The 9,759-nt window shown below is 46.3% G+C and overlaps 1 protein-coding gene across 1 annotated transcript in view; it reads left to right on the plus strand.

The window, feature by feature from the left end:
- Nucleotides 1–3,054: 3,054 nt before the first annotated feature.
- The window catches only part of SRPX (sushi-repeat containing protein, X-linked), a 91,502-nt gene continuing 84,797 nt past the window's right edge, over nt 3,055–9,759 (plus strand). Inside the window, exon 1 of the mRNA XM_006766570.2 lies at nt 3,055–3,240. Coding sequence (XP_006766633.1) covers nt 3,171–3,240 — 70 coding nt within the window. The 5' untranslated portion in view covers nt 3,055–3,170. The remainder of the gene's footprint in view (nt 3,241–9,759) is intronic.

Below are 9,759 nucleotides of genomic sequence, written 5' to 3' on the forward strand. Positions count from 1 at the left end.
CTTCCGCATCTGCCTCTGTGCCTGTGCACTTAACTTCTGCACCGCAGCTCCTCTGAGTCTCGGTATGCTTTTCTCTTCTAGTTGTAGTATTTCCACTCAGCCAGCCTTCCTGTGGTTCTGGATGATGCCCGTTCTGTCTTTTAGTTGTATTCTTGAAGTGGTTGTGCGAGGCAGCAATCTCCGGTGTTTACCTATGCCGCCATCTTGGTTTCTCTATTAATTTTCATTCTTGAAGGCTCTGGAATATTAGCAGCCCTGCCTGAGTTTGGTTCTTGTAGTTTTATGTTCACTTTAACTCTAGGACATGGGGCTATTAAGAGGCACCCTTGAAGATTTCCTGCTTTCCAGATGTTACCCTTCTTTCCCCCATTGTATGATAGTAGCAGCACTATTCCTCTTAATAGTCAGGATTAATCACTCTAGCCAAACAGTGGCTCCTTCTCCATCTGTTTATTCAGTGGCACAAGTGTCCACACAGCAGTGTCTCTACTTTCATTTCAGTGGAATCATGATTGGATCCCTCATGAAAGCATCTCTGCCTTTGGAACAAAGACCTCTACACCAGCAGAGCCTATGCATCATGGGAATGTGAAGGAACATTTTGCTAATAGATCACTTGAGCCTATAGTGAACCATTATACTCACAGATTAATGAATATTGTCTATGAGAGAAGCAGCACTATATATTGGATGCTGATTCAGCATATACAACATACAGGAAGACTTTGCCCAGCCCCGTAAGGTGTTGCCCCTTAGCTGGTGCCATAACTATGTCTTCAAAAGGCCAATCCACTTCTATTAACCTGTGTCAGGATGATGGGGAACATAGATTCAATGACCATAAGCCATTTGCTTCACTTTATTTGCTGTGAAGTGAGTTCATTGATTGGAAGCAATGCTGTATAGAATACCATGATGGTGGATAAGGGATGCTGTAAGACTATGAATAGTAATTTTGGTAGAAGCATATGGACAGAGAAGGAAAAGCTATATCCAATGTGTCTGTCCAAGTAACCAGGTAGACCACTCAAAGTCTTGCCTACTGAGAGGATTTCCTCTCACTGCTGCCCTTCAGAGCTCTCATAAGGTAGGGCTATAGTATTACCACTTATCACATTCAGGTGGTATCTGCATGCCATGCAGAGCTATCTATAAACTAGGCCTAGGTTTTTCTTCCTCAGACAATTGGTCATAGGGAATGCTCCATCAGGACAGAGTTCTAGGCTGGAAGAGAGAAGGCAATGTAGCAAAAATAGAGGCCACGGACATTTGGGCCACTTCCTAATACAATTACTTATGTCTTCAAGACTTACTCAATCCTGATTACATGTCTATACCTTCCATTTAGTGATGGAGTGCCACTAGGCACACCCAACTTTATGGCTCAGCCTGTTAGACAACAATCAGTTTATGATGGATAGCCCAGGTTCCATGGCAACATGGCTGCCCATGATTAAGTGTTCCATCTATTAAGGTCCAGCGGCAGGCCAAAAGTTGTTTCTTTTTAAAAAAAATATATTTTATTGATTTTTCACAGAGAGGGAGAGAGATAGAGAGTTAGAAACATCGATGAGAGAGAAACACCGATCAGCTGCCTCCTGCACATCTCCCACTAGGGATGTGCCTGCAACCCAGGTACATGCTCTTGACCGGAATCGAACCTGTGACCTTTCAGTCCGCAAGCCGACGCTCTATCCACTGAGCCAAACCGGTTTCGGCTAGCCAAAAGTTGTTTCTTAAAAGGAGAGTCCTTATTCACAAAGGATGGAAGAGATTGGCTACAAAATTCTAAGGATCAGGTTTTCCTTCAACTATAGGATATTGCCAAAGACTTCAAAAATCAGAGGGAAGGGGCGAGGGTGGTGAGAAAAGATTAACTAAATAATTTATATGCATATATGCATTGCCCATGGACACAGACTATAGTGTGGTGAAGGCCTGACGCAGGGCAGTAACTGAGTGGTAGCAGTCAAGTGAGAATGAAAGGGGGGACATTTGCAATGCTCTCAACAACAAGGAAAAAAAAAATACTTTTTTTTAATGCATCTCTGCCTGCCACTGACATTTGAGCACCATTTGGTTGGCGACTGCTGCTCCAAAGCTTTCCTTAAACCAGCGATCACCAACCTTTTGGACCTCATGGACCACCAGTGGTCCGCAGACTACCGGTTGGCGACTGCCCTAGATCATATGGCCCAGGTGCAAAGCAGCTTTCACAGAACCCTAGACATATTACAGAGACTTCTCTTGTTCTGAGCCCAAAACAAAACTAGCATTTCTTGGTCACATTTACACAATGCCTAACCAAAGAAGAAACCAAGAGGGATTCTTTCAACTAGATTCTGTTTTAAAAATCTCTGAGCAAGCCCCTGACTGGACTGCATGGAACCTTACTCTCATCCCTCTAATGACAATGGGGGGGGGGGGGAGTTCTATTGACCCAGCCTGATTCGTGTAACCACACCTATGACCAAGATTTGGAGTGTCTGCTGTTGGAAGCCCCTCTCCAAAACTAGTTCCCCAAATGATGTTTTTCTGGGAATTCATCATCAAGATTAGTAAGGAAAATGTCCTCCCAGAGGTGAGTTAAGGCTTTCCCGTTGTAGAGGAAGGGAGAGGGAGAAATAGAAACATCCATGATGAGGGAGAATCATTGATCAGTTCCCTCCTGCACACCCCACACTGGGGACCGAGCCCACAACCTCCGCATGTATCCTGACCAGAATTGAACCCAAGACGCTTCAGTCCACAGGCCAACACTCCATCCACTGAGCCAAACCCGCTAGGGCTGCCTCTTCTCTTTCTATGAGACTCATGCAGCTTCCTACATCAATGACATTGTGCTGGGGACCCTTGATGTAGGAGGCAGTTGGTCCACTTGTGTGTATTCAGGTGAGAAGGCTTGAACTTGGAGAACAGAAAGATATCCCTGTCCCGCACTGCTCCTGGGGGGTGGGGGTAGGGGGGTCAGAAGAAGCTCTTGGCCCCGAAGAAGAGGGTGGTTGAGAGCCCCAACGGCGCCAGCATTCCAGGGAGGCGGAGGAAGGAGGGCAGGCCCTAAGCCTGAGGGAGGGAAAGACGAGAGGAGGAGTTTTGCAGCTCTGCCCCTTGGTCTCCTCCCGACAGGGAAGCGCGCAGCGCTGCGGAGCTGAGCTGAGGGCTGGAGCACCATGAGGGGCCCCGCGCTGCTGCTGCTGCTGCTGCTGCTGTTTCCAATCCCGCTTACCCTCGGCTTCCCAGGTAGGGCAGGGGTAACCTCCCCTCCGCTGAGGAGGGGACGGAGGGAGGTGCAGAGGGTGCCCTTTGTTTGTGTCGGAAGCCTTTCTCGGCTCCCTGGGACGTGGGGAGGAGGAGGGAGCCTCCCATTTTGGGCACCGTTGCCAGACCCTCGCCAGGCATCCAGAGGGGCCGGAATCCAAGTCCCCTCAGTGTCTGATGTTCCAGGGGTCCAAGTAGAACCATATCGGAGCAGAAGGCGACTCCAAGAAGTTTGGGTGCTGGCTCCTTTTGTAGCCAGACAACCAATGGGTCCCCGCTGCCTGTCACTACTTGAGCCAATTCAGCAGAGACGGGGTTGAATCCTATATGAGCGTTTATTCCAATCCTGCGGGCAGCACGGGAAGAGCAGCAGGTCACCCACAAGAATCTGCTCTGACCCCCTCGCCAGCTGGCTGGTTATATACACAGGAGGGAGGAGACAGCTATGTGCAGCTGCAGGCTGCAGTGTAACAGGGAAAGGGGAAGGAGGGTCCGAAGTCAGGCCTTTAGGACCTCAAAGCCCCATAACAAGGTGGCTAATCTGTGATGTTACAAACAACTCAGCCCATTCCTGGGACCAGAGGACTGTCAGCATTCCTGAGAAAAACTCCCGGGGGTCAGGGTCTGGGCACAGCCACCAAATCAAAGCATGTCCTGTCCTTGGTCTGTTCTTAAAGGTATTTTCTTACTGAGTCATGGACCCATCCAGGCATCTTATCTTTTTACACCCTCGTTTCATCCTCCAGTGTCCCAGGGTCTGTAAGAAAACCTTTCATCCATAGTGATTATGTGGTGAATAATTATTAGACAACAGTGGCTCTATTCTTACTATGTGCCCTTTCCCACTATCAATTTCTCACTACCCAGAATTTTGCCTCCTTACACGGGGTTGCTCAGGGCCTGGTCTCAGGGGTCTGGCAGGTAGTCCGGTAGTCCTGAAAGGAGCCCCTACCTCCTCCCACAGAGGTCCTAGGCCATCCCCTGAAGCTGTAGGCTGGGTCATTTGCATACTCTTTCAGATAGCACAAGCAGGGCCTTGACTACTGCCCCCAACCCCTCTAGCTGGGGATTCTGAGAAAGTCTGAGCCTCTGTGAGAGAGGTGCCCACTGAGCGTGGTGACATGTGGCAACATGTGGCATGCACTCTGTTAGCTCCTTTAGCCCCAGGGAGAAAGGGTGTAGCTTCTTGAGGGCGTGGTCTCTAGATTCTAAAGGAAACCTGGTATTTATTAGAGTTCTCCTGGTATTGGAGAACTACTTGAGCCAATTCTTTATTTTTTAAAATATATTTTTATTGATTTCAGAGAGGGAGAGGGAGAGAGAGAAACATCAATGATGAGAGAGAATCACTGATTGGCTGCCCCCTGCACATCCCCTACTATGGATCGAGCCTGAAATCTGGGCATGCGCCCTGACCCGGAGTTGAACTGTGACCTTCCAGTTCATAGATCGCCACTTAACCACTGAACCATGCTGGCTGGGCAGCAAAATCTTCTTTAGAAATGCCTTTTAAAAACCTCAAGCTTGCCCGAGGGGCGTGACTCAGTGGTTGATCATTGACCTATGAACCTGGAGGTCACAGTTCAATTCCCAGTCAGGGCTCACGCCCAGGTTTCAGGTTCCATACCAAGTAGAGGCATACAGGAGGCAGCAGATCAGTGATCCTCATCATTGATGTTTCTCTCTCTCCCTCTCCCTGCCTCTCTGAAATCAATAAAAACATTTAAAGAAAATAATAAAAACCTCAAGCTTATTCCTTCATCAGGGAGTCTTAGGTTAGCAAAGAGTTTCAGGGGAGCAGGGCAACATGGATGCACCCTTGTGTCCATGGAACTGAGAAGAAATCCCTGAGAGAGTGGTTGACGTAGATAGGGTGTGCCAGTATTTGGCTTTGCGATCCACACAGTGGGTAGTTTAAATCTGGGGTCTGAGAAACAAACTACTGAGTTATAGATGAAGGATCTCATGAGGGATGGGGGGGGGGCGGGGACAGGGTTTCCCCAGATACGTGCTTGGGAGACATAGGAATGGCTGCTGGAAATTCTCTGCACATCTCCAAATGAATGAGTCAAACAAATGTATGAAGTGATAAAAAGGAACATTTGTGTTTTGAGCTGACTCTTGCAAGTTTAAGCCATTTGGTAGGAACTGATTCTGGGCAAAGTGGAAAGGAGACTTTATCCTCAGTGCCACACAAGTGCCATTCCCATCCCCTTTAGCAGGAGTCAGGTTGAAAATGAACCCAGAGGGGGAGGGGAAGCAGAGGGAGAAGTTAAGAAACTAGCTAGAGGCCGTTGAACTCTAAATTAGGAGGCTTCTTTGAGCTGCCTGTACATCTGGTGGAGCCTTTCTCAGCCAAAGGGCCTCTTCTCTTTTTCCATCTGACTGCCATCACTCCCTTTCTCTGCCCTCCACTCTGTTTTCTCTCAGCTTCCACCCTTGTATAGTGTGGGTTGATGCCAGGGCCCAGCCACCCACAGAATCATGGGTTTTCCAGGCTGGGCACTCACTACTCTCCCTGGCTGGCCTGGCTCCTCCAGCCAGCAGGCAGGCTGCCCCCTGCTAGAAGCTACAGCTCTCCTCCTTGCAATCCCTGGCCTATCCTGATTCCTCACCGGTCCTCAGGCTCTGCTCAGACCTCACATGAGCAGAAACCAATTGGAGAACCTTTCAAAGTCCTTCCTTGGCTCCTCTCCACAGAGTCTCTCAGGAAATGTGCTTGGCTGGGGCTATTGAATTCAAAGATGGGGGTTTCACTCCAAGCCCGAAGTTTTGGAAAGCTGGGGAAGGGAGATACTCTTGGCCAGCAGGTCCTGGGGCAAATCACCCTATGTGCCAGGGGAAAGATTTTGAAGATCATTTCTGAGGCACCCTCTTAGCAAGCAGACATCATGTCTCCAGTAAGAGAGAAGGTAAGAGGCCCACAGTCAAGAACCTCTGAAAGAGGGAGATGAGGACCTAGGGCCCCATTAGCTTTCTAGTTATATAACCAGCTGCGATATCACAGCAAATCTATCCAAGTGAGAGTAAATCCTTCCCATTCCAACTCCTAGAAGTTTAGGCTTCTTTGCAGCCTAACAAAGACACAGTATCTATCTATATATAAAAGGCTAAGTGACCAGCCAACTGGCCGGTAGGTATGACACATACTGACTACCAGGGGGCAGATGCTCAACACAGGAGCTGCCGAGTGACAGCAACTTTGGAGAGTGCCCTCTCACACTCCAAGACCACTCAGGGTATGTTGGACTGCCAGTTGCAGCCTCATCACTGGCCAGGTCAAGGGACCCCACCTGCTGGAGGGACCCTGCTCACTTCACAGACACCCTTCAAGCCCCGGTGCCCCAGAAGAGGGACCACAGGAAGTTGGCTCCAGGGTGTGTCTGGCCTGTCTCACCCAGCCCCACCAGCCACCTTCTAATTAATTTCCTTTCAATGTGCATGAATCCATGCACCGGGCTTCTAGTGTGAAAAACAAAAACAAAACAAAACAAAAAGCTATAACATGTGTGTAAAGTTCATATAGTCAAGTTCTCTGCATTGGATTGTTTTTGCACATGTATAAGAGGAAGAGTTTTGATTCTGTTGTTAAATGAACTCTTGAAACCTTATTTACATCTGAGGTTTTGGAGGATCACTGCACCTACTTCTGTCAGCAAGGCTAAAGGTGGAAATGAGTCATATGGCCACTAAAAGACTCCATGAATCTTACATCTGGAGAAAGGTGGTTAATGTAGTTTGTGTTGGCCAGTCAGTAAAGCTAAATGAGGTTTGCTAAAAGCCATACCATACCAGACCAGCCAAAGCAGTCTTCTGAAATGCCACATTTGGAGATATGTATTAGGAACAGAACACCTGGCTCAGGATATACAATTAAAGTCTCAGGCTAGGCTAGGAATTTCTATTTGGATTTAAAACATGTAATCAGTTGACAAAATTACTCTGCATTAAAAAGTGCAATGCTGGGGAGAGCAGGACATTTTCATCTGGAATTTTTTTTTTTTTTTTACTGGTAACATTGCTTCTCACTTCACAGACTTGTGCACTCTAAGAGACACTGGAGACCATTGTTAAAGCACCATCTTCAAACCTTTCCACCCCATCAGTCCTCACAATTGAAATACGCTCCTCTCTTTTTTAAATATTATTATAACAGTCTCACTTTTAGTCTCTGTCATTCAAACTCACTCTACTGTTTTTTGCCAACTTCTGGTCTTTTAAGTACAATTTTACTTTAGTGCCATTTTAAGAATATATTTTTATTGATTTCAGAGAGGAAGGGAGAGGGAGAGAGAGATAGAAACATCAATGATGAGAGAGAATCATGGATCGACTGCCTCCTGCATGCCCCACACTGGGAATCGAGCCCGCAACCCGGGCATGTGCCCTGACCAGGGATCAAATGGTGACCTCCTGGTTCATAGGTCGATGCTCAACCACTGAGCCATGCTGGCCAGGCTAGTACCATTTTTTATCACTTTACTTTCCTATTCAAAGATGGAGAGCAGCAGTTCCATGTTCTCTCTAAAGTTAACTAGAAAGTTCTCAGGGGACTATACAATTTGCTTCTAGCCTAATTTTACATTCCTTCTCACCTGGTTTCCTAAAGTCTGACCAAAATAGATTACCTGTTTTTATAGAACTTGAGTGACATTCTGCCACTTCTTGGTATTACGGCTTCCTGCACCTGGACTGCTTTCCCCCAACCACCTGTCTGTTCAAATTCTGCCCATCTTCCAGTGACACCCCCACTTCAGAAGAGGGACTGAAAGGGAACACTCGTGCACTGCTGGTGGGAATGCAGACTGATGCAGCCATTATGGAAAACAGTATAGAGATTCCTCAAAAAGTTAAAAATGGACCTCCCATTTTACCCACTCATCCCACTTCTAGGAATATATCCTAAGAATCCTGAAACACCAATCAGAAAGGATATATGCACCCCTATGTTCATAGCAGCACAATTCACCATAGCTAAGATTTGGAAACAGCCTAAGTGCTCATCAGCAGATGAGTGGATCAAAAAACTGTGGTACAGCTGTACAATGGAACAGTATGCAGCTGTAAAAAAGAAGGAACTCTTACCATGTGCAACAGCTTGGATGGACCTGGAGATTATTACACTGAGTGAAATAAGCCAGTTCGAGAAAGACAAATATCACATGATCTCACTTCTGTGGAATCTAAGGAAAAAAATAAACTGAAGGAGGACCTATGTAATACTTTCAACAATAAAATTTTTTTAAAAACCCACAACATCTGTGAAGTGCAATAAGTGAAGTGGAATAAAATGAGGTATGCCTATACTATTAGCTTCTGAGTTCTTGAAGGCAGAGTAATACTATGTCTTACCTTTCTTCCCTATTTCCCTCGGTGTCTACTTGAGCACTTTGAACCAGGTGAATATTTGTGCTTATTGAGTTAATAGTTCCCTGTAGTTTGGGTATTTGATATTGAAAAGAAAAGGAGCTGAGAGAAACACATGCACAGGTAAACAGGACTTTGTGCCACCATGAATCTACATACATAGGGACTAATGCAGTGATGGTGAACCTTTTGAGCTCGGCGTGTCAGCATTTTGAAAAACCCTAACTTAACTCTGGTGCCGTGTCACATATAGAAATTTTTTGATATTTGCAACCATAGTAAAACACAGCAAATCTATCCAAGTGAGAGTAAATCCTTCCCATTCCAACTCCTAGAAGTTTAGGCTTCTTTGCAGCCTAACAAAGACACAGTATCTATCTATATATAAAAGGCTAAGTGACCAGCCAACTGGCCGGTAGGTATGACACATACTGACTACCAGGGGGCAGATGCTCAACACAGGAGCTGCCGAGTGACAGCAACTTTGGAGAGTGCCCTCTCACACTCCAAGACCACTCAGGGGATGTTGGACTGCCAGTTGCAGCCTGATCCCTGGCCAGGTCAAGGGACCCCACCTGCTGGAGGGAAACTAAGGCTTACTGGCTATAGTGGTTGTGTTTAAATCCACAAACATCCTCTGTCGAGGCCATAACTTTCTCTATTGGGGGTTGTAAATGAAAGACTGACTATAGCCACAAGCTGGAGTTTGCATTTATTATTTTTGTTGGCCACTTTTCTCTGGCCCCTTCCAAAATGGTTGGTTTCCTTAGTAAATGCAAATGTGTGCTACATCAATTACCCTTTCAGAGAACACAAATGAAATGGGTAATTGAAAATGAAGATTGAGTTTAAACAGAAGAAGGTTTACTTTTGCCAGGCTATAGCAAAGTATGGAATTGTAGCAGCCAAGTTCTGATTAATACCCAGATTAAAGATTCATTTCCCCAAAAGCAGTGTGGTCTGGTTAGTGTGGCTCAGTGGTTGAGCATTGACCTATGAACACAGGGGTGAGCAAACTTTTTGATCGAGGGCCACAATGGGTTCTTTTTTTTTAAAAAATATATTTTTTATTGATTTTTTACAGAGAGGAAGGGAGAGAGATAGAGAGTTAGAAACATCGATGAGAGAGAAACA

Source organism: Myotis davidii, unplaced genomic scaffold, assembly GCF_000327345.1.
Source record: "Myotis davidii unplaced genomic scaffold, ASM32734v1 scaffold960, whole genome shotgun sequence".
NCBI classification, from domain to species: Eukaryota; Metazoa; Chordata; class Mammalia; order Chiroptera; family Vespertilionidae; genus Myotis; species Myotis davidii.